Genomic DNA, 24,235 nt, shown 5'->3' with positions numbered 1-24,235 from the left:
TAGGTGGACGTCATATTACAAGAAACGTTGTCCACATGTGCAAGGCGTGCTTCGTGCACAAAACTTCTCGAGAAAACCAGATAATGGCAGACTTGCCTAAACACCGAATTTCGTTGGTAAGGGCATTTTCCAGCGTGGCCATTGATTGCTGCGGGCCATTCTTTATTAGAACAGGCGCCGAGTCCCGTGGACGCACTCAAAGGATCGACATAGTTGTCTTTGTATGCACCTCAACCAAGGCAGTCCACCTGGAAATTGTAAGCAGTTTGTCATCAGAAGCATTCATGAGCAGCTTCAGACGATTCACTTCACGTAGAGGAGTTTGCAAAGAAGTGTTCTCAGATAACGGAAGGAATTTCCTAGGAGCATCACGTGAACTTCAACGTCTGTTAGCAGAAGAAGCTCAAACCATTCAAGACCAAACAATCAACCAGAACATTACCTGGCACTTTCAACCGGCTCGTTCTCCGCACTTCAACGGATTAGTCGAAGCAGCAGTGAAGTCAGCAAAGACTCATCTCAAGAAAGTTATTGGCGAGCAACGACTAAATTATGAGGAATTTTATACAATTCTCACACAGGTCGAAGCCGTGTTGAATAGTAGGCCGATCACCATTCTGTCGGACGATCCCAGAGATCCACAACCATTGACTCCGGGTCATTTTTTGCTTTTGGCACCACCGACTCAGCTGCCTGATGAAAATCTTGCATCCGTGAGGATGAACCACTTGACAAGATGGCAATTGTGTCAGCGGATTGTACAAGATTTTGTGAGAAAGTGGAGGCTATCCTACTTGCACACACTTCAAGAGCGCTCAAAATGGCACACGGAGAAAGAGAACCTGAAGGTGGATGACATAGTGATCTTACACGATGCTTCCATAGGAAACACCAAATGGACAACAGGAAGAGTTGTTGGAGTTCATACTGGAGCGGACGGGAAGGTGAGAGTTATTGACATAAAAACCCCGACAGGCACCTATACCAGGTCAGTGACTAAAGTTGCCAAATTTCCAACATGTGAGAGTCACAATCTCCCCCGGGAGCATGTATAGAATTTCCATTGATTGGAGATCTCTTAAAAATAAGAGACAAAAGACGGTTGGATTTTGAACATGTATGGAGGGAGAGAGAAGGAGGAAAAAGTGCTGAAAAAGATCAGCTGGAAAAAAAGTAGGGGAATGAGCGGGAACCAGTCAAAAAGTTACGTAAGAAGACTTGAAAATCGAAGAGACGTGAGGAGAAAAGTGTATTAGATTTATTTGTGTAATTATTATCAAAAATATTAACTTTAAAATACAGAAAAACGACAGTGACGTAGAGTTAAACTGTGTTCAGTCTAGTAGTTGTAAGCCCTGATGGGGCTCACTGAAGTAATATAAACTTATTAAGGGAAAATGGGGAACTGAAGGTGCCACCCATCTTTCAACTTCCTCGGAGTGAACCGTCCACGGCGACTGATGCTCACTCACTGAAGTGCAGGGACAGCTGACATGAACAAAAGCCTCAGCAACCTTCAGCACCCGCCTAGGGATGTTGGGTGGGGTGTGTCATAGGAATGAAGGATTGGGATTGGTGGGTTTGGCCGTCGACTGGGTTAACAATTGTCGAATGGGCCATACGCTCTACAATTCGGCCAATCCTGACAGAGTTGCCGTCCCTTGGCAACGTGGTGAAATAGTAGGAGCCCCGGGTCAGGACCATAGTCTACCAACCTGCTCCTTAAGCCCATATCACCACAATGTCTCGGAAGCTGGTATACTCATCGAAGAAGGCGAATTACGTTTGAATTTCCGTGATGTAGAGAGCGTTCGAATCCTTGTGACATCAGTGTGAATGAGCCACGGATCGAATGTGAGGTGGCACTGCCCCTCGAGGTGTTTCACAATAGGTATTGTAAAACCACTAGAGGATCTGCAGTGGACCTTTTGGCGATCGCTCAGACCAGCCAGTGTTGGGGTGATCGCTCAGATCGCCCAATGTTGGGGTGATCGCTCAGATCATCCAATGTTGTGGCGATCGCTCAGATCAGCCAATGTTGGGGTGATCGCTCAGATCATCCAATGTCGTGGCGATCGCTCAGATCAGCCAGTGTTGGGGTGATCGCTCAGATCATCCAATGTTGGGGTGATCGCTCAGATCATCCAATGTTGGGGTGATCGCTCAGATCATCCAATGTTGTGGCGATCGCTCAGATCAGCCAATGTTGGGGTGACCGCTCAGATCATTCAATGTTGGGGTGATCGCTCAGATCATCCAATGTCGTGGCGATCGCTCAGATCAGCCAGTGTTGGGGTGATCGCTCAGATCATCCAATGTTGTGGCGATCGCTCAGATCAGCCAATGTTGTCCTCAAGCGTCCAGGTTCTCACTGCTAATGCGTCTTTTTCCTCTTGGGATTTAATCATAAAGGCTATATCAACTTGGTTGCTCAACATAGAATCATATCCCATCTATATTGTGATCCAATCACTGTCGAGTATCGTTTTTTTTTAAGGTTTCTGAAGTTATCGAGCAACAGCATTCCTTTTACATTGGTCTTATGCGCCTGATAAGAATCCAATTAAGTTCTTGTTGGTTAAAGTGGTGTTGTCTTGCATTTTGATTAGAAGTCATCTGTGTACTAGAATCTCACTGTTGTGTGGAATGTGCATTGTTGTAGAGTTGTCTTGTAGGATCCCGATGTGAAGTCTTCTCCTCGTGCTGCAGGAATTAACTTGGTTTGCTCGGTGCTTTCGTTCCCTGTTTCCTAACTTTGGGGTGTAGTGATTGTATGCATCAAACTCCTGGGAAGATTCTGTCCGCTTTGTTGTAATTGGATCGTACCTCTGGACCTAGGAATTTGATCATACCACTATCCCATGATTTACCGTTTTAGTCATGTGATTCAGTTACCGACCGTGTACTCTAGAGTTTATAACCTACCCAAGCAGCACATCTTGGTTATTTAATTGTTGAATAACGTTTTTATAACTTGTTTGGTTGAAATAACCGTATTTTAACGTTGGCAGAACGATAATTTCTGGTTAAGTTATTTTGTGCTGCTTGGGTATTGCTCCTATTTTTTGAATATTTTTTTTTGAGTAGACCCCCTGAAAATCCTTCCTTACTTATGTAACAGAAATTAGCCTGCAATCAATAATTTTAAATTTTACACCCTCTTTACCGTTTCCCGAAGTAAAACATCTATTATTCTAATATTATTCTAATTCGATATTATTGGCCATTTCGTTGATATGAGTTGTTCTTATCCTGAGTCCTAATTCCTGTATTTTGCTTTACGTCTTGATGTGTCAATTTGAAGTTTGTGATATAATATCCCTCTCGCTAACTATCCTTTTTCTTTCATTCAATTCTCCTTCCTCGAATAGAATTCATTCACCTCTATTCTCATTCCTGTCTTTCCTTTTTCCCTATCTGATGTCTTATGAATTCTACATGAAACTTCATACGACAGTCTAATTATACCAGAGTCACCATACTAATCTTTGCACAGATAGCGTTACAGATTTCATTGTTTTCTTAATACCGATCCCTGTAGGCTTTGGACTTCCGCTTATGAGTTGTGCAGTTGTTTTAAATCTAAGTAGGTCTTATTCTCGTAGGTACTAAATCCGTCATCATAGTACGATGTGGTGAGGGTATTTTTTACTCTTTCCGTTAAAGTTGTAGTTTATCCGTTGTTGAAGTGCCGACTGCTACTAGTTTCGTTCACCGTCTTCCTCCAGGTCGCGCCGTAGGTACAAAACTTTTCATCATCCTATTTCTTGTTAATCCTATTTGACCCCATGGGAATTACCGGTTCCGTATACAGCGCCCACTATTTTCAATTATGTGTAGTACAGCTTTCAACTGAATATTTTAATAGTGCCAACCGTCGATATGATAAAAGTGGTGATCTTCTCATGCCTATGTATCCCAAGCGCTGAAGGAAGTTTTATTTCCTCATTAACCCGATCCTTTTTTTTAATGTGTATCCTTTGATTTGTGTTCGTTTTTTTTTTTCGAGTAATAATAATATTGAGCTCACGGTTTGCGGTACGAAGTTTTGACGGTCGTCCTTACTCTTGTGTAACAATTTACTTTAATATAGCAAATATTGATGAACATTCATTAATGTATGTAGAGGCCATTAGTGTTCCAAATGACAGCGTGTTCCTATTCCTCCCCATTAAATAATTCCTTCTCTCGCAATATAATTATCTACCTGTCTCTAAGGAGCCATTTCCGATATACGAACAGTCGATCTGTAGTATTTTGTATAATCTGTTGATGTATATGGTTTGACAAAGCCTTATCCAATTAATGAATTACTATATTTTCTGCTCGAGTGTTGTACAACTGAAGTTAATTTGTATGCCGCAAATGTTGACTAAAATAAGCGTCGGCTCGATATGGTTACGTTTCATGTTATTCCCTATCGTATTCAACCTAGATCTACACGCGATTTAGTGTCTTTATGTTACGTAGCCCTGTATTCCCGTATGTATTAAGAATTCTAAAGAGACTATACTAATATTAAGACTTTTTCAAAATACTATCTAATTGTTACTGAATTCGACTTATATAACCGTGAATTACCCGTCTTATTTATCTATCATAAATCTGCCATCTGAAATCCGCTTCCTTAAAGTTTGAGTTACCCCTTTTATTCCAAAATATTCCTTTTTGATTGAGATTAGATCCAAGACCATGTAGTTGGAAAAGTTTTTAAATTTCTCTCGGCATGGCGACACGACATAATGTTCTTTCGAAGATCCTCCGTTTTGTCCAACATCCGATGTATATTGAACAATTGGTGAAAAGTATGGTATGCAGCTGTGTACATTCTAAAAGCATTACGCATATCTATTTATGAGGGTTTTATTGCAAGGGATAAGTTTTCAACCCGAGTGTCCGACCATCTCGGAAATCCCAAGACCCGCCTAATGAGTGGTGCATATTGTAAAACTGAAAAAACCTTTCTGTAGAATAATTGCAATGCTGCCGATATGTCTATTTGAAAAAATCCCAAATTCTCTTGAGAGGTTTTGAACTAATGAGTCCCTGCAATATGTTCGGGTTTCCCGAATTTGCTTATCGATCCTTTTGCATTTATTTTATGATCCCTGAATGAGGTGTTGTTTTTCGCCCCTTAACCCAAACGCATTTCTTTTGGGTCTAAGCAATTGGAAAACTCATTTGGACCTTTTCTTCTAACGCATCCTTTCAATATAACATTAAGTTTGCCGACGTGTCGGGTCCCTTTGTCTGCAAAAATATTTCAATATTTTATAGCCCCTATCGTATACCTAAGTTTGTACCCTTCTCTACCAGCATTTATTTTGGGTTATTCCCATACTTTTGAAAATGGATTACTCATCTTTATCATTTTCTCTCCTTTCTTCTTATATTAGGTGAGATTCTTAACAATCTCACCTACTATAATCCTAACAAAATTTCATGTCGTCCGATCGACCTCAAACTTGGCCAAAATGTGTTTCGCCACTTCCTGATCACGAATATATGGGGGGCTAAGTTACGTTCCCGGCCGGCCGGCCGGCCGGCCGTCCGTCCGGCCGCTCTTTGGAGCTTAATAGCTCCTAAACTAAAAAAGATATCGACTTGCGGTTTTCGGCAAAGGTTATATATCGCATGAAAATTGCAACTTGGTGCATTGACCCCCCACCCCCCACCCCTCCTTCCGCCATTTTGAAGACCCCCCTTTTTTGTTTTCTCAATAGCTCCGCCCCTATGGCATCGAGCGGGCTCAAATTTTAGTATGTTATAGCTGGGCCTTAGAGCTTTCCATCAATACCAAACTTAAGGTCCCCCGACCCCCCTGACCCGAGCTATAAGGGTCCAAAAAAAATTTCTTAAAATGGCCATAACTCCGGTTATAATTGTCAGAATTTAAAAAATGAGGGCTTTTTGGAAAGTTCTCGTGAAATGCCACTTCCTCTTCTAACATCGCAAGTTCATAAAACCACCGCCAGGGGCGCTATTATTAAAAAGAAAATTTTTAAATCTTAAAAGTTAAATAACTCAAAAATTCCTTATGCAATCGGGCTGAAATTTTAGTATGTTGTAGCCGTTGATTATACCTATCAAACAAAAAAAACCTTAAGTTGATCCATAACCCCTGACCCGAGCTATAAGGGGTCAAAGTTCGAACATTGACCGGCCTCTATCTCCGGTTCTAATTAACATATCTACATAAATTTTACCTTTTTGGTTTCGTCTCGATGAGCACTTTCAGATGGAAGTTCAAAAAGTCACCACAGGTGGCGCTGTGATAGCGTCAAAATTCATCGAAATTCAAAGACATTTTTCTCAAAAACGGCATTGTGCAAGTTAATCAAATTTTAGTATGTTGTAGTCCAGTCTAGGACGTTTCCAAAATGGTGCGTATGTGCGCTGTGGTTTCAATAGAACCGGAAATATGAGGGGTCAAAGTTCACGAAATTCAAAAAATCATATCTCCGGTTCTATGTGACCGATTTTGATGAATGAGGGCTTAAACGAAAGATGTCATCAAATGCTACAACTTTCTAGAATATTTGAACTTCGTGGGACCAACACCAGGGGCGCCACAGTCGAAAAACCAATTTCAATATCACATAACCTCAATTATCTCGACTGTCGCTAAACCAATTTTGATGATTACTTCGACATAATTGTAGAGGACATTTGTCTCTACATTTCGTCCATACATCATTTTCCGCTCAGACTACGCTATCACTCCGATTTTGCCGTTTAAGTGTGAAAAAATTGATTTTTCCCATAATAACGCTTTGAAATCACTCAGATGCCAATTTGACTGCCTCTACTCCACCAAGACACTTAAAATAGGGTTTTAAATGGAAAGTCCCACAAAATACAACAATTCTTTGATATAGTTGAAGTTCAACAAATGACTACTTGGGGCACTCTGGATGAAAAAACGAGTTAAGAAACAAAAAACCTCGATTATCTTGGCTTCTGAGTAATCGATGAGATCATGTTCTATGGAAAAATTATAGAGAACATTCTGGTCTACATTTCACCCATATAACACTTTTCTGTCAGTTCATCCAAATCCTTGATATTTTGGTTTAAATACAAAATTTGTACAATTTCACGAATTTGATTCAAGATAACTGAATGGCGTCTCCCAACTTCAGCTCTAAATCGAATTTGCATGCACTCCGAGTTAGCTCACGTTAAGAATCTCACCTACATAAGCCGGTTAGGATTATTTGTTCCTTTCTACAATATTATATGAATTTCATTTTTTTAATATTTTAATTTGTCCTTCAATTCTGTAACCGCGTTAATGTTCGTTAAGCATATGTGGTATTGATCCTTGATCGCGTAAACTTTCTGAAGATAAGTATTTAATATCAAACGTCTTATCACTTATAGATATCAATATAAACCTCTGACATTCATAATTGTGGCGCGTCTTCAATTTAAAATGTGTCCTTCTCTTTACCTTATGTAGCCTATACAACTGAAATTATGGTTTCTCCTAAGATCAAATCTATACGAATTCCTTCAAATTCCCAATTTTGATTTAATTTACATCTGCAATGGAAAACCTCATTCACACACACTTTCGAGGGCCCTCTATCACACATCAATCTCACCGATCATTCATCGACACAGCTTCTAAGTTCCAGTTGCAATTATTATTCTATGTCCAAAATGCTATAATCTTATTGCTAGATGAAATCTTTGCTTTCCATTGACCGCTTAAATCTTCCGATATTTATTCGTCATCGATAGGGTGTTAAGTATGTGATCGCCTCGAAAAGCTTATTTGCCAATGTTCCGCAGAATCCTTTTGCTGAATTAAAATTTTAATTTAACCTACATAATCCTACGAAATAACTCCCTTGCATGGCCCTACAGACTTTTAAATTATTTTGCTAACATCCTCTGATCTCGATCATAAATGTACTGATTTGCGCACTAAACGTGGTTCTTGGTAAATCATGAAAAACTCGCGTTCGATCTATTAAAATAGTTGTAGTTAAATGTAGATTAAAACCTTTTCTATTAAATTTAATTCACTATGTATTTCCGTAAAGATGTGTTCATAGGACGTGAAGCAATTATATATCAATAGGACTAATAGTGATTATGAAGACTATATCACAGATGCTACGAAATGATGAAGATATGGAGGACTTGCATCCGAAAGTATCCCTGACGATCTTTTAATTTGTGGCTGTGATTAAGATCCTTAATAAATTTAAAATACGTTCAAAATGATATTTATAATTTTTAGCTATCGTTTACACAATTTATACAGCAAATCATCCCTCATATTTCCTTTGATGATAACACGTCAAATATTTGATAGTATTGCAATTCTTTGAAACCAATTCTTGATGTAAACTATATACTTCTATGAAATGGGCACAAATTATGATATCGATGGCTATCAGTGTCACTGTATCTGCGATTGCTCGATATAAATAAGTTTTCTAGAAATTTAATTGTAATGGACTTATCTGAAAATCTTTCTCCGATGATCTCTCTGTACTAAGACCTCCATCCTCACAATTACTTTCTTGAAGAATTCCTCGCTCTTATCTCAAGGCTCCACAATCTGCTGGCTCCACAATATGATGTCTCCTCCACGTTGGCTTAGTGATCCCGCATGGACTCCCCAGTCATCTGCAGACTTTCCTCGACAGGAATGCTCCATCTTATCTTCTGTGTTCTCGTTGTATCACTAGACTTTACACATCACACGACCACAATGCAAGATTAATTAAAGTCCCAACACAACAACTGTAACAATTAATTCAACTGTTCTTTTCGCGATCCACTTTTGGGGATTGGGGATCCCACTTCTGAATTTGTAAGCCCTGATGGGGCTCACTGAAGTAATATAAACTTATTAAGGGAAAATGGGGAACTGAAGGTGCCACCCATCTTTCAACTTCCTCGGAGTGAACCGTCCACGGCGACTGATGCTCACTCACTGAAGTGCAGGGACAGCTGACATGAACAAAAGCCCCAGCAACCTTCAGCACCCGCCTAGGGATGTTGGGTGGGGTGTGTCATAGGAATGAAGGATTGGGATTGGTGGGTTTGGCCGTCGACTGGGTTAACAATTGTCGAATGGGCCATACGCTCTACATAGTGGAGAAATTGGTGTAAATAAATAATTGGTGAAGGTGATAATTGTGTTTCACTGCCTCAGTGGATTTGGTGAAGGGCATTTGGCGGTCATCGAGGAAACGTCTTCAGGAAAATCCAGCCGCCTACGTTCCGGATCACTGTTGAAGACATTTACTAAAGGAATATATATTTCCAGGTAAACTGGGCAGGAAGAAGAGGGTATTAGATATCACAGAATCCTATCACAGAGAAATTATTGTTTACCACAGGTACGTGAATATCACAAACGGTAGAAAGAAGCCCAAGAAACACACAGTCCCTGACAGATTTATAACACCACAATATATTTATAGGTAATTCTCCACAGTGTAAATTAGCTCAAACCTTCAAAAGATGTTTGTAAGACTATTACAGAGGACACTATAGCACTTTTAAATAAGTTAATCATTTATTGTCGCTGTAAATGCGATTTTTGTTATGCTACCCTGCAGTGACTCTTAAACGTTAGAGAGTTATGCCCTGAACACACTTACGGCTAAAGTCCAGAGACGACTAAGTCCGTTCGTGACACACTACAAACGAGGCTTAGCATTCATTGGTATCCACAAAACATAGCTTTTGTGGGTTTTTATGCAGATATTTTTATTGCAATATACATGTACTCTATTTAAAATAAAACTATTTGTAAATTTATATCTCAGTTCACGTGCAATAATTATTGTTGATCACAATTATTTGTGAGGTGGAAGCTGTCTCGCGACTTAAGCCAGTTTAGGCGATTCTAGTGAATAATTGTTCTTGTTATACGTGAATTGTGAAGTAAATTTACAAGTAGTTTCATTTTCAAATGAGTATTAGTGCATTTCAGTAGAAATATCTGCATAAAAACCCATGAAAGTTATGCTTTGTGGATACCAGTGAATGTTAAGCCTACTTTGTAGTGTGTCAGGAACTTATTTGGCTATAAATGAGCTTATTCGTCTCTGGACTTTAGCCGTAAGTGTGTCCAGGGCATTAGAAGCTAAAAGCTGTGAGAGTGAGTTCAGTCTCCTTAATTTTAACTGCTCGAACTCCAAGAGAGAGCAGTTTTCACAATCGACTTTTTTTTCAACTTTGCAAAATTCTAGCTGCTAGACGGTAAGAGATATTGACTTCCGGTCTTCGGTGACCCCCCACAATGTCAATACATTCTATCGAACTAACTTACTCAAATTACCCCCTACCCCTTCATGCGCTCCCTATCCCCCAAAAATAGGCAAAAAAATTAGTTTTTCTAATTTTAAAAATAATTGGCCCTGACGATTTCCTTAATTTTTGGATATGTTATGGAGGTACTCCAGCTCAATATTTCGTCCTTAGTCAAGTATTACTGGAAAAATCGCCATCTTGAATTATTCAAGGTCAAAGGTCAACCAGCCTGGAGGGCCTAATTTTCAACGGATTTGGACAAATTTGGACATTTTTGAAAGATCTTTTAATTCTGAACCCGACTGCATCGGTCACAACCGGTGATGGATCGGGAAAGTAACCGGAAAGTAACGGTAATAGTCCTATTTGAAAAAAAAAACAGTTTTTCGCAATTTTCAGTCTTTTGACCCATTTAAAAAATCAACGGTAAGAGATATCAACTTCCTGTCTTCGGTGACCCCACCTCAAATGACATTATCGTGAACGTAATTTTTCTGTTTTTACCCCCTACCCCTTCATACGCTCCCTATCCCCCAAAAATAGGCAAAAAATGAGGTTTTTCTAATTTTAAAAAAAATTGGCCCTCACGATTTTCTTCATTTTTGGATATGTTATGGAGGTAGTCCAGCTGAACATTTCGTCCTTAGACACCTATCACCGGAAAAATCGCCATTTTCAATTATTCAAGGTCAAAGGTAAAGCAGCCTGGAAGGCCTAATTTTCAACGGATTTGGACAAATTTGGACATTTTTGAAAGATCTTTTAATTCTGAACCCGACTGCATCGGTCACAATCGGTGATGGATCGGGAAAGTAACGGTATTAGTCTTATTAAAAAAAAAACTGTTTTTCGCAATTTTCAGTCTTTTGACCCATTTAAAAAATCAACGGTAAGAGATATCAACTTCCGGTCTTCGGTGACCACTCCTCAACTGACATTATCTTGAACGTAATTTTTTTTGTTTTTACCCCCTACCCCTTCATGCGCTCCCCATCCCCAAAAATAGGCAAAAAATGAGGTTTTTCTAATTTTAAAAAAATTGGCCCTGACGATTTCCTTCATTTTTGGATATGTTATGGAGGTAGTCCAGCTGAACATTTTGTCCTTAGACACCTATCACCGGAAAAATCGCCATCTTGAATTATTCAAGGTGAAAGGTCAACTACCCTGGAGGGCCTAATTTTCAACGGATTTGGACAAATTTGGACATTTTTGAAAGATCTTTTATTTCTGAACCCGACTGCATCGGTCACAATCGGTGATGGATCGTGAAAGTAACGGTATTAGTCTTATTAAAAAAAAAACAGTTTTTCGCAATTTTCAGTCTTTTGACCCATTTAAAAAATCAACGGTAAGAGATATCAACTTCCGGTCGTCGGTGACCCCACCTCAAATGACATTATCTTGAAAGTAATCTCTTTGGTTTTACCCCCTCCCCCTTCATGCGCTCCCTATCCCCCAAAAATAGGCAAAAAATTAGGTTTTTCTAATTTAAAAAAAAATTGGCCCTCACGATTTTCTTCACTTTTGGATATGTAATGGAGGTAGTCCAGCTGAACATTTTGTCCTTAGACACCTATCACCGGAAAAATCGCCATCTTGAATTATTCAAGGTGAAAGGTCAACTACCCTAGAGGGCCGAATTTCAACGGATTTGGACAAATTTGGACATTTTTGAAAGATCTTTTAATTCTGAACCCGACTGCATCGGTCACAATCGGTGATGGATCGGGAAAGTAACGGTAATATATTTATTTTAAAAATACTGTTCTTCGCACTTTTTCAGTCTTTTGACCCATTTAAAAAATCAACGGTAAGAGATATCAACTTCCGGTCTTCGGTGACCCCACCTCAAATGACATTATCTTGAAAGTAATCTCTTTGGTTTTACCCTCTCCCCCTTCATGCGCTCCCTATCCCCCAAAAATAGGCAAAAAATGAGGTTTTTCTAATTTAAAAAAAATTGGCCCTCACGATTTTCTTCACTTTTGGATATGTAATGGAGGTAGTCCAGCTGAACATTTTGTCCTTAGACACCTATCACCGGAAAAATCGCCATCTTGAATTATTCAAGGTGAAAGGTCAACTACCCTAGAGGGCCGAATTTCAACGGATTTGGACAAATTTGGACATTTTTGAAAGATCTTTTAATTCTGAACCCGACTGCATCGGTCACAATCGGTGATGGATCGGGAAAGTAACGGTAATATATTTATTTTAAAAATACTGTTCTTCGCACTTTTTCAGTCTTTTGACCCATTTAAAAAATCAACGGTAAGAGATATCAACTTCCGGTCGTCGGTGACCCCACCTCAAATGACATTATCTTGAAAGTAATCTCTTTGGTTTTACCCTCTCCCCCTTCATGCGCTCCCTATCCCCCAAAAATAGGCAAAAAATGAGGTTTTTCTAATTTAAAAAAAATTGGCCCTGACGATTTTCTTCACTTTTGGATATGTAATGGAGGTAGTCCAGCTGAACATTTTGTCCTTAGACACCTATCACCGGAAAATTCGCCATCTTGAATTATTCAAGATCAAAGGTCAACTAGCCTGGAGGGCCTAATTTTCAACGGATTTGGACAAATTTGGATATTTTCGAAAGATCTTTTAATTCTGAACCCGACTGCATCGGTCACAATCGGTAATGGATCGGGAAAGTAACGGTAATAGTCCTATTTTAAAAATACTGTTTTTCGCACTTATTCAGTCTTTTGACCCATTTAAAAAATCAACGGTAAAAGAAATCAACTTCCGGTCTTCGGTGTCCCCTCCTCAAATGACATTATCTTGAACGCAATTTTTTTGGTTTTACCCCCTCCCCCTTAATGCGTTCCCTATCCCCCAAAAATAGGTCAAAAATGAGGTTTTCTAATTTAAAAAAAATGGCCCTGACGATTTCCTTCATTTTTGGATATGTTATGGAGGTAGTCCAGCTGAACATTTCGTCCTTAGACACCTATCACCGGAAAAATCGCCATCTTGAATTATTCAAGGTTGAAGCTTAATTTTCACCCGATTTGTTCAATTATTTAATTAAAAGATTAATGATTTTGTGAAGCCCTCTTCTTGAACAATTTTCAACTTCAAGATGGTTTTGTGGTGATTTATAGTCAAATTTAATTTGACAATAATTTTCTATACATCAGAATTCTTGCGAAAAGGTATATAAGGCAGAGCTCTTTCTCGGGAGTTCGATCAGCTCGCAAAGCCTCGGACGCTTTGCCACCCCTTTATAAAACATATCTCACTTTTTAAATATGTATTAATTCTTTAATTAAAGACTTTGAATTAAAAAAATAAGACTATTTGTTGTTTAATAATAAAAATGATCACTATAGAGCTAGATCCCTTCTTTTATATGACACATAAAATAATTTCATAAATTATATGAGCTACAAATGTGATAAAGTTTGATAATGTGATAAATAAAATGTGATAAAATAAAAAAAAATGTTTCATTTCACAAAATATATTATTTATTTGGACGTTTTTGTTTTTTAATAAATTTTACTGTTTCAAATCTACCAATAGAGCAACATGAAAAGCATCGTGATACTCGAAATCTATTAACTATATTTCAATTGAACTTACGATGCCTAAAATCTATAAACATGATTCTTTTGAGTTGAAAAGGTCTTCGTAAATAATGAGGAACAAATTAATTATCCTTGATTCAACTTATAGATTCCCAGGAGAATTTCACTCTATAAAATTACCAAAATAAGATGAGCATTATTTTTATTATTATTATTATTATTATTTGAATCATAAAAAGGGACAGATAATCCTAACCGGCTTATGTAGGTGAGATTCTTAACGTAAGCTAACTCGGAGTGCATGCAAATTCGATTTGATGCTGAAGTAGGGAGACGCCATTCAGTTATCTTGAATCAAATTCGTGAAATTATACAAATTTTGTATTTAAACCAAAATATCAAGGATTTGGATGAACTGACAGAAAAGTGTTATATGGGTGAAATGTAGACCAGAATGTTCTCTATAATTTTTCCATAGAACATGATCTCATCGATTACTCAGAAGCCAAGATAATCGAGGTTTTTTGTTTCTTAACTCGTTTTTTATCCATCAGAGTGCCCCAAGTAGTCATTTGTTGAACTTCAACTATATCAAAGAATTATTGTATTCTGTGGGATTTTCCATTTAAAACCCTATTTTAAGTGTCTTGGTGGAGTAGAGGCAGTCAAATTGGCATCTGAGTGATTTCAAAGCGTTATTATGGGAAAAATCAATTTTTTCACACTTAAACGGCAAAATCGGAGTGATAGCGTAGTCTGACCGGAAAATGATGTATGGACGAAATGTAGAGACAAATGTCCTCTACAATTATGTCGAAGCAATCATCAAAATCGGTTCAGCGACAGTCGAGATAATTGAGGTTATGTGATATTGAAATTCGTTTTTTGACTGTGGCGCCCCTGGTGTTGGTCCCACGAAGTTCAAATGTTCTAGAAAGTTGTAGTATTTGGTGAGATCTTTCGTTTAAGCCCTCATTCATCAAAATCGGTCACATAGAACCGGAGATATGATTTTTTAAATTTTGTGAACTTTGACCCCTCATATCTCCGGTTCTATTGAAACCACAGCGCACATACGCACCATTTTGGAAACGTCCTAGACTGGACTACAACATACTAAAATTTCATTAACTTGCACAATGCCGTTTTTGAGAAAAGTGACTTTGAATTTCGATGAATTTTGACGCTATCACAGCGCCACCTGTAGTGACTTTTTGAACTTCCATCTGAAAGTGCTCATCGAGACGAAACCAAAAAGGTAAAATTTAGGTCGATATGTTAATTAGAACCGGAGATAGAGGCCGGTCAATGTTCGAACTTTGACCCCTTATAGCTCGGGTCAGGGGTTATGGATCGACTTAAGGTTTTTTTTGTTTGATAGGTATAATCAACGGCTACAACATACTAAAATTTCAGCCCGATTGCATAAGGAATTTTTGAGTTATTTAACTTTTAAGATTTAAAAATTTTCTTTTTAATAATAGCGCCCCTAGCGGTGGTTTTATGAACTTGCGATGTTAGAAGAGGAAGTGGCATTTCACGAGAACTTTCCAAAAAGCCCTCATTTTTTAAATTCTGACAATTAGAACCGGAGTTATGGCCATTTTAAGAAAATTTTTTTGGACCCTTATAGCTCGGGTCAGGGGGGTCGGGGGACCTTAAGTTTGGTATTGATGGAAAGCCCTAAGGCCCAGCTATAACATACTAAAATTTGAGCCCGCTCGATGCCATAGGGCCGGAGCTATTGAGAAAACAAAAAAAGGGGGGTCTTCAAAATGGCGGAAGGAGGGGTGGGGGGTGGGGGGTCAATGCACCATGTTGCAATTTTCATACGATATTTAACCTTTGCCGAAAACCGCAAGTCGATATCTTTTTTAGTTTAGGAGCTATTAAGCTCCAAAGAGCGGCCGGCCGGGAACGTAACTTAGCCCCCCATATATTCGTGATCAGGAAGTGGCGAAACACATTTTGGCCAAGTTTGAGCGCGATCGGAGGACATGAAATTTTGTTAGGATTATAGTAGGTGAGATTGTTAAGAATCTCACCTAATAGGGTCATCCCTCTTACAAATATGATAATTAATCATAATGTAGTATTATCTAATTGACTCTGAAGAATCTCCAGAGTTTTAGTTTTTTTTCAATTCCTAAATATTTTTTTTTAGTTTCTAAATATGAATTTAAAAGTTCATAACTTTAATAGAAATATTTCTAGTGATATTAGGTGAGATTCTTAACAATCTCACCTACTATAATCCTAAAAAAATTTCATGTCCTCCGATCGCGCTCAAACTTGGCCAAAATGTGTTTCGCCACTTCCTGATCACGAATATATGGGGGGCTAAGTTACGTTCCCGTCCGGCCGCTCTTTGGAGCTTAATAGCTCCTAAACTAAAAAAGATATCGACTTGCGGTTTTCGGCAAAGGTTATATATCGGGTGAAAATTGCAACTTGGTGCATTGAGCCCCCACCCCCCACCCCTCCTTCCGCCATTTTGAAGACCCCCCTTTTTTTGTTTTCTCAATAGCTCCGCCCCTATGGCATCGATCGGGCTCAAATTTTAGTATGTTATAGCTGGGCCTTAGAGCTTTCCATCAATACCAAACTTAAGGTCCCCCGACCCCCCTGACCCGAGCTATAAGGGTCCAAAAAAATTTCTTAAAATGGCCATAACTCCGGTTCTAATTGTCAGAATTTAAAAAAATGAGGGCTTTTTGGAAAACTCTCGTGAAATGCCACTTCCTCTTCTAACATCGCAAGTTCATAAAACCACCGCTAGGGGCGCTATTATTAAAAAGAAAATTTTTAAATCTTAAAAGTTAAATAACTCAAAAATTCCTTATGCAATCGGGCTGAAATTTTAGTATGTTGTAGCCGTTGATTATACCTATCAAACAAAAAAAACCTTAAGTTGATCCATAACCCCTGACCCGAGCTATAAGGGGTCAAAGTTCGAACATTGACCGGCCTCTATCTCCGGTTCTAATTAACATATCGACATAAATTTTACATTTTTGGTTTCGTCTCGATGAGCACTTTCAGATGGAAGTTCAAAAAGTCACCACAGGTGGCGCTGCGATAGCGTCAAAATTCATCGAAATTCAAAATCATTTTTCTCAAAAACGGCATTGTGCAAGTTAATGAAATTTTAGTATGTTGTAGTCCAGTCTAGGACGTTTCCAAAAGTGGACGTAAGTGTGCTGTGGTTATAATAGAACCGGAGATATGAGGGGTCAAAGTTCACAAAATTCAAAAAATCATATCTCCGGTTCTATGTGACTGATTTTGATGAATGAGGGCTTAAACGAAAGATCTCACCAAATACTACAACTTTCTAGAACATTTGAACTTCGTGGGACCAACACCAGGGGCGCCACAGTCAAAAAACGAATTTCAATATCACATAACCTCAATTATCTCGACTGTCGCTGAACCGATTTTGATAATTACTTCGACATAATTGTAGAGGACATTTGTCTCTACATTTCGTCCATACATCATTTTCCGCTCAGACTACGCTATCACTCCGATTTTGCCGTTTAAGTGTGAAAAAATTGATTTTTCCCATAATAACGCTTTGAAATCACTCAGATGCCAATTTGACTGCCTCTACTCCACCAAGACACTTAAAATAGGGTTTTAAATGGAAAGTCCCACAAAATACAACAATTCTTTGATATAGTTGAAGTTCAACAAATGACTACTTGGGGCACTCTGGATAAAAAAACGAGTTAAGAAACAAAAAACCTCGATTATCTTGGCTTCTGAGAAATCGATGAGATCATGTTCTATGGAAAAATTATAGAGAACATTCTGGTCTACATTTCACCCATATAACACTTTTCTGTCAGTTCATCCAAATCCTTGACATTTTGGTTCAAATACAAAACTTGTATAATTTCACGAATTTGATTCAAGATAACTGAATGGCGTCTCCCTACTTCAGCATCAAATCGAATTTGCATGCACTCCGAGTTAGCTCACGTTAAGAATCTCACCTACATAAGCCGGTTAGGATTATCTGTCCCTTTTATTTTATTAACACTTATTAGCGGTAATTTCACAAGCTTGATGTATTCTACAGAGTAAGTTTCATTAATAAAATTGCCCAAAAATATAAAGCAGCACATTTTATTTAAAAAAAAAAACCTAAATAAAAGAAAAAAAACAAAGAAAAAACTATTTTTCAAAATTTGAAATAATTCATAAATCACTCGAAAGATCCCTCAAAACTATTTTAAATGTAATAGAATTGATTTTCAATCTTCAGATAAAAGTCAGTTAACGGTTATGAACCGGTTCACTACCGGTTCAAAACCGATTGGAACCGGTTCAGTTTTGTCGGAAATTCCAATACCTTTCCAACCACCCCAAACATGACCACATTCGCTTGATAAATGCACTTTTTAGAGCCTTTTTAACTTTTGACATTGAAAAATCGTTATTAGGAATGATTCAACAGGATTTTTATTTATGGGCGAAATATTCGCCTGGGTAATCTCTAAAACATATCCAAAAATGAAAAAAATCGCACGACGCGTTCTCGAGCAATCCAAAAAAACATGGTTTTGGAGGGGAAGGGGAGAGGTGGGGGTAAAATGAGGGACATGTTAACGATCCTTGGGTCGGCTTATAGGGGGGTCCTCAGAAGGTCCTAAGTCGCTATCTCTAACCGTTTGGCCTCCAGAGCTAGCGACAGTCGGACGGACAGACGGACAAACAGCGTGACGCCAAAAAAACTTGAAACTTCAAATTTCCAAAATTCTACCAAAATACGACTCCTTGGGGGGTAAAATAATATATACTGCTCTCTCCGTGGAATTGTCCAAACTGCTTTCTCGCATAAAGTTCCAGAAGTTAAAAGTAGGCCAAAATAATTGAAGAAAATTAAATATTGGGCACCCTAATATCCAATTAGGGAAGTCCCTTGATGAATTTCACTTAAAAAAGTGGTAAAGAGTTACATTTTCAGTTCGCTCTATGGAATTTTTAAGAAATTTTGCTCTTAATAGAGCTTAGAGTGCAAGCTCTCAGTTAGCTCTAGGGAATTTCCAAGAAATTTTGCTCTAAGCTAGAGCTTAGAGTTCTAATTTAGGTGCCTCTATCACACAAATCATACATTTCTAGTGATTGGAGCAGGAAGTAATATATGGATGAAAGTAAGCCCTAAGTATGCTGTATAACCTGCAGAAAACATATCCTCAATATTTCGTTTAGTTCCCTATATATGAGTTTTTAAGTGCTCAGCTCTAGCTTGGAAATTTTTAATTACACTTCATATTTACGCCACCTAGAAGTGTTATCTCAAACTCAATATATTAAGCAAAGTTTGTAGAATAGCATAACTCAATACCTTTCCAATGCACCCTCATTGATCAAATTCACATCATTACAACCGGAGCCATGACCTAGAATATAAGTTGGTGCATTTTTGTTTCCTTTAATTTTGAACTTACCAAACATTTTCTTAAAAATCTATTTGTTATCCGATTTCGACGAAATTTTGCAAAAACCTTGCCTACTATATGTACAACATTTCCACAAATTATGATGAAGAAAATCGTAATACTTTTCCGTATATAAATTATTCCTTGGAAAATTATTGCATTTCCTTGATTTTTTACAACATAGAGCGTCGATCAGCCACCTCTAAACAACGTCTGATCATATGGTCGTCGAAGAAAAGTTTTCTTGTCTCATCATGTAGCACACCGTGAGAGTAGTACCAAAAAAAATTTTTCCCGTTTGAAACTCCCTAGTGGGCATCAGTGTAAGAGGCAATAGCGTAGCAAAAAATAATTCTAGTGCAATTTTTCTGTGAAAAGTGTTTTATTTATATATACTTTAGTGGCATTTTGAGTTACGCCGATCCGGAAAATAGTGGTGAGTAATTTAAAAGCAAAATATTTAAGTTAGATAAATGATAAGTTTTATGGTGCACGGTGTAGTACATTAAAATTTTCTAAACTCTGAATAAAATTTTCACAACAAACTTGCATTGTGGAAGAGTATTAGGTGAGATTCTTAATAATCTCACCTACTATAATCCTAACAAAATTTCATGTCGTCCGATCGACCTCAAACTTGGCCAAAATGTGTTTCGCCACTTCATGATCACGAATATATATGTGGCTATTTTACGTTCCCGGCCGGCCGGCCGGCCGCTCTTGGAGCTTAATAGCTCCTAAACTAAAAGAGATATCGACTTGTGGTTTTCGGCAAAGGTTATATATCGGGTGAAAATTGCAACTTGGTGCATTGACCCCACACCCCCCACCCCTCCTTCCGCCATTTTGAAAACCCACCTTTTTGTCTTCTCAATCGCTCAGCCCCTATGGCATCGATCGAGCTCAAGTTTTAGTATGTTATATCTGGGCCTTAGGGCTTTCCATCAATATCAAACTTAAGGTCTCCCGACCCCCCAGACCCTAGCTATAAGGGTCCAAAAAAAAATTCTTAAAATGGCCATAACTCTGGTTCTAATTAACAGATTTTAAAAAGTGAGGGCTCTTTCGAAAGCCCTCATGAAATTCTACGTCCCCTTCTAACATCACAAGTTCATAAAACCACCGCTAGGGGCGCTATTTTTAAAAAGAGGATTTTTCAATTTTCTAAGTTAAATAACTCAAAAATTCCTTTATGCATCGGACTGAAATTTTAGTATGTTGTAGCCGTTGATTATACCTATCACACAAAAAAATACATAGGTCGATCCATAACCCCTGACCCGAGCTATAAGGGGTCAAAGTTAGAATATTGACTGGCCTCTATCTCCGGTTCTAATTAACATTTTGAGCTAAATTTTGGGTTTTTGGTTTCGTCTCGATGAGAACTTTCAGATGGAAGTTCAAAAATTCACCACAGGTGGCGCTGCGATAGCGTCAAAATCCATCGAAATTCAAACTCATTTTTCACAAAAATTCCTTTGTGCAGGTTAATGAAATTTTAGAGTGTTATAGTCCAGTCTAGGACGTTTCCAAAAGTGGACGTAAGTGTGCTGTGGTTATAATAGAACCGGAGATATGAGGGGTCAAAATTCACGAAATTCAAAAAATCATATCTCTGGTTCTATTTGGACCGATTTTGATGAATGAGGGCTTAAACGAAAGGTCTCGCAAAATACAACAACTTTATACAACGTTTGAACTTCGTGGGACCAACACCAGGGGCGCCACAGTCGAAAAACTAATTTCAATATCACATAACCTCAATTATCTCGACACGTACTTAACCGATTTTGATGAATACTTCGACACAATTGTAGAGGATATTTGTCTCTATATTTCGTCCATACATCATTTTTCGATCTGGTAATGCGATATGTCCGATTTTGTCGTTTAAGTGTGAAAAATTGATTTTTCCCATAATGACGCCTTGAAACCACTCAGATGCCAATTTGACTTCCTCTACTCCACCAAGACACTTAAAAGGGACAGATAATCCAAACCGGCTTATGTAATTGAGATTCTTAATGTGAGTTAACTCGAAATGTATGCAAATTCGATTTAGAGCTGAAGTTGGGAGACGCCATTCAGTTATATTAAATCAAATTCGTGAAATTATGCAAATTTTGTATTTTAACTAAAATATCAATGATTTGGATGGAGCGACAGAAAAGTAATATATGGGTGAAATGTAAGCCAGGATGTTATCTATAATTTTGCTGTAGAACTTGATCTTATCGATTAATCAGAAGCCGATATAATCGACATTGTTTGTTTCTGAACTCGTTTTTTCGACCAGAGCGCCCCAAGTGTTCATTTGATGAACTGCAACTATATCAAGGAATTGTTGCATTTTGTGAGAATTTCCATTTGAAACCCTATTTTAAGTGTCTTGGTCGAGTAGAGGCAGTCAAATTGGCATCTGAGTGGTTTCAAAGCGTTATTATGGGAAAAATCAATTTTTTCACACTTAAACGGCAAAATCGGAGTGATAGCGTAGTCTGAGCGGAAAATGATGTATGGACGAAATGTAGGGACAAATGTCGTCTACAATTATGTCGAAGTAATCATCAAAATCGGTTCTGAGACAGAACAGATTATTAGGGTTATGTGATATTGAAATTGGTTTTTCGACTGTGGCGCCCCTGGTGTTGGTCCCACGAAGTTCAAATGTTCTAGTAAGTTGTAGCGTTTAATGAGATCTTTCATTTGAGCCCTTAATCGTCAAAATCGGTTACATAGAACCGGAGATATGATTTTTTGAATTTCGTGAAATTTGACCCCTCATATCTCCGGTTCTATTATAACCACAGCGCACTTACGCCCCATTTTGGAAACGTCCTAGACTGGACTATAACACTCTGAAATCTCATTGACTTGCACAAAGGAAGTTTTGTGTAAAATGATTTTGAATTTCGATGAATTTTTACGCTATCGCAGCGCCACCTGTGGTGACTTTGTAGCCCAACAAAGTGAATGATGCGGCTGGTTGTGCAATACTAAATTTTTGTTCAATTGTTAATATATTAATTTGCGGATGAGGGAAATTGGATTAAGGAATGGAGTGGAAAGAAAGTGAGACTGAAATATGGGAAGAAAGTTGCAAGGGGTTTGCAACATTTTCCTCCCTATATAGGGAGTTTCCGAAGGAAACAAATGTTAAAGTTGTGGAAAAAATGGAAATCGTATTGTAGTAGATCGAATCGAATGGAAATCGTAGTGTACTGGGTAGGATGGAATACAATACAAAAGTTGGTTAGTATTACAAATTTTACAATACATTGGCTTTATAAATTGAAGTTAAATTTACCCAAATCGATATTAAATTTCCTGTTTATAATCATTCATAATTAACCCTTATGTTAACGCCAAAATTGCATCGAGCATTTTGAGCGACCCAGAAGATCACACACACACGCAGTTGTCGCATGAGAAGTGGAGAAGAAAAAAAGTTGTTTTACAGCTGATCTTTTTTCCCTCCCTTCTTCACCACAGGAATGACCAGGCAATTTTAGGAAAAGCTTCACTTCTCTGTGAACCGCAGGCAGTGCATGTTTAGTTCAATAGAAAATCATAAAATTTCTTACAAAAATAAAATCACTGATTTTAAGTTAAATTAAAAGTTAATTATTTTCTTAAAAATAAGTCTTTCCTTCCCACTAAACTGTCTTTTTTAAGACAAGTAGTTTTTCCACGATTAGTGAAGAGTTTATTCAGTGGTGGGTGATAATTTCCCAGCCAGTGTGTGACAATTTTTTGCCAGTCTGCGAAGGAAGACGCCATCGAAGGAAATTTGTTTTTGGACCTCCTTCGCCGCATATTAGGCTCTGTATTTAACCAATTTCTCCACGTCTCTGCCACCAGGTAAAGCCAATTTCACCCCCATTGTTTTTGGCCCTTCGAAGTCATCATCATCCAATTGAGAAGGCGTCATACCAGCTTGTTTCCCGCCAAGCAACCAGTTCATTCCACCAGATACCATCAGTCTCTGCCGCATCGAGCTTCAAGGTCAGGTACGTTGTAAAAGTGTAGAGATTAGACTTTGTGCGATTTCCCAACCATACTTTTCCCACCCCGTGATTGATTCGCAATGACTTTATTAGGCAAAAGAGCCACACTCAGGGGTCACCTAACACGCATAGAGAATTATGTTGAGTCTGTTCGCAAGGATGAATCTTCCTTTTCTGCTGCGGACATAGAATCCAATTTAGCTAAAATTGATGATCTCAAATCTCAGTTAAATGTGGTGCATGAGGAGCTATTAAATTCGGGACTTGATGAAGCTATCGAAAATGAAGAACACTCAAAGTTATTGGATCGTATTGCTCAATTACGGCAGTTTCTAGTTGACGCTATTGATCGCAAGACCGACACCAATTCCGAGCATGAAGACAATAACCCATATTCCAATCCTGGATTTTCTGGTATTTCAAATAAATCCTCCAATATTCAATCGTTTCACAGTTCTTTGGAACAAGCTATTGCTCTTCTCCTTCAACACCAAGCCCAATCTGAAGTCAGAACCCAGAACATGTTTGACCGGCTTATTCAGGCTGTGTCCGTTAATAACCAACCACAAAATCGAGATTTCAATGCCAATAAGCCACCCAAACTCCCAACTTTATCAGTCCCAGATTTTTTAGGAGATTACACAGAGTGAAACCATTTCAAAAGTATGTTCATCTCCATTGTCCACAATAATTCGCAGTTATCAGACGTTCAGAAGATGCAGTACTTGATGAATTATACCAAGGGAAATGCTGCAAAGCTAATTGGAAGTCTTTCTCTATCAGATGCCAATTATATGGTAGCCTGGGATACCCTATCCTCACAATATGAAGATCACTATTCAGTTGTCCATCAGCTCATACATAAGTTTTTCCAGATGCCAACAGTTTCCGATCCCACCCCCGCTGCGTTCACAGAGCTAGTCACCACCTCAAGGTCCATTCTAAATGCCCTGGATGCCATC

The 24,235-nt window shown here is 38.3% G+C and overlaps 1 protein-coding gene across 1 annotated transcript; it reads left to right on the top strand.

The window, feature by feature from the left end:
• Positions 1-27: 27 nt before the first annotated feature.
• LOC129808611 (uncharacterized) lies at positions 28-23,923 on the top strand. Its single transcript, XM_055858395.1, has 3 exons — positions 28-944; positions 23,128-23,276; positions 23,386-23,923. Exons 1-3 carry the CDS (start codon positions 36-38, stop codon positions 23,921-23,923), a joined length of 1,596 nt encoding a protein of 531 aa, XP_055714370.1. The 5' UTR covers positions 28-35.
• The last annotated feature ends 312 nt before the right edge of the window (positions 23,924-24,235 follow it).

This window comes from Phlebotomus papatasi, chromosome 4 (assembly GCF_024763615.1).
Source record: "Phlebotomus papatasi isolate M1 chromosome 4, Ppap_2.1, whole genome shotgun sequence".
NCBI lineage: Eukaryota > Metazoa > Arthropoda > Insecta > Diptera > Psychodidae > Phlebotomus > Phlebotomus papatasi.
The sequence above is the reverse complement of the archived record's forward strand: the minus strand, read 5'-3'. Positions and strand labels throughout refer to the sequence as shown.

What these genes read in the sequence shown, in the direction of transcription:
- LOC129808611 (XM_055858395.1), top strand. Translation starts at nt 36, where the DNA reads ATGTGCAAGGCGTGCTTCGTGCACAAAACTTCTCGAGAAAACCAGATA. An exon ending in ATACTGGAGCGGACGGGAAG is followed by an intron (nt 945 to 23,127) that starts GTGAGAGTTATT and finishes CTCTGCCACCAG; the next exon opens with GTAAAGCCAATTTCACCCCC. An exon ending in GCATCGAGCTTCAAGGTCAG is followed by an intron (nt 23,277 to 23,385) that starts GTACGTTGTAAA and finishes AGCCACACTCAG; the next exon opens with GGGTCACCTAACACGCATAG.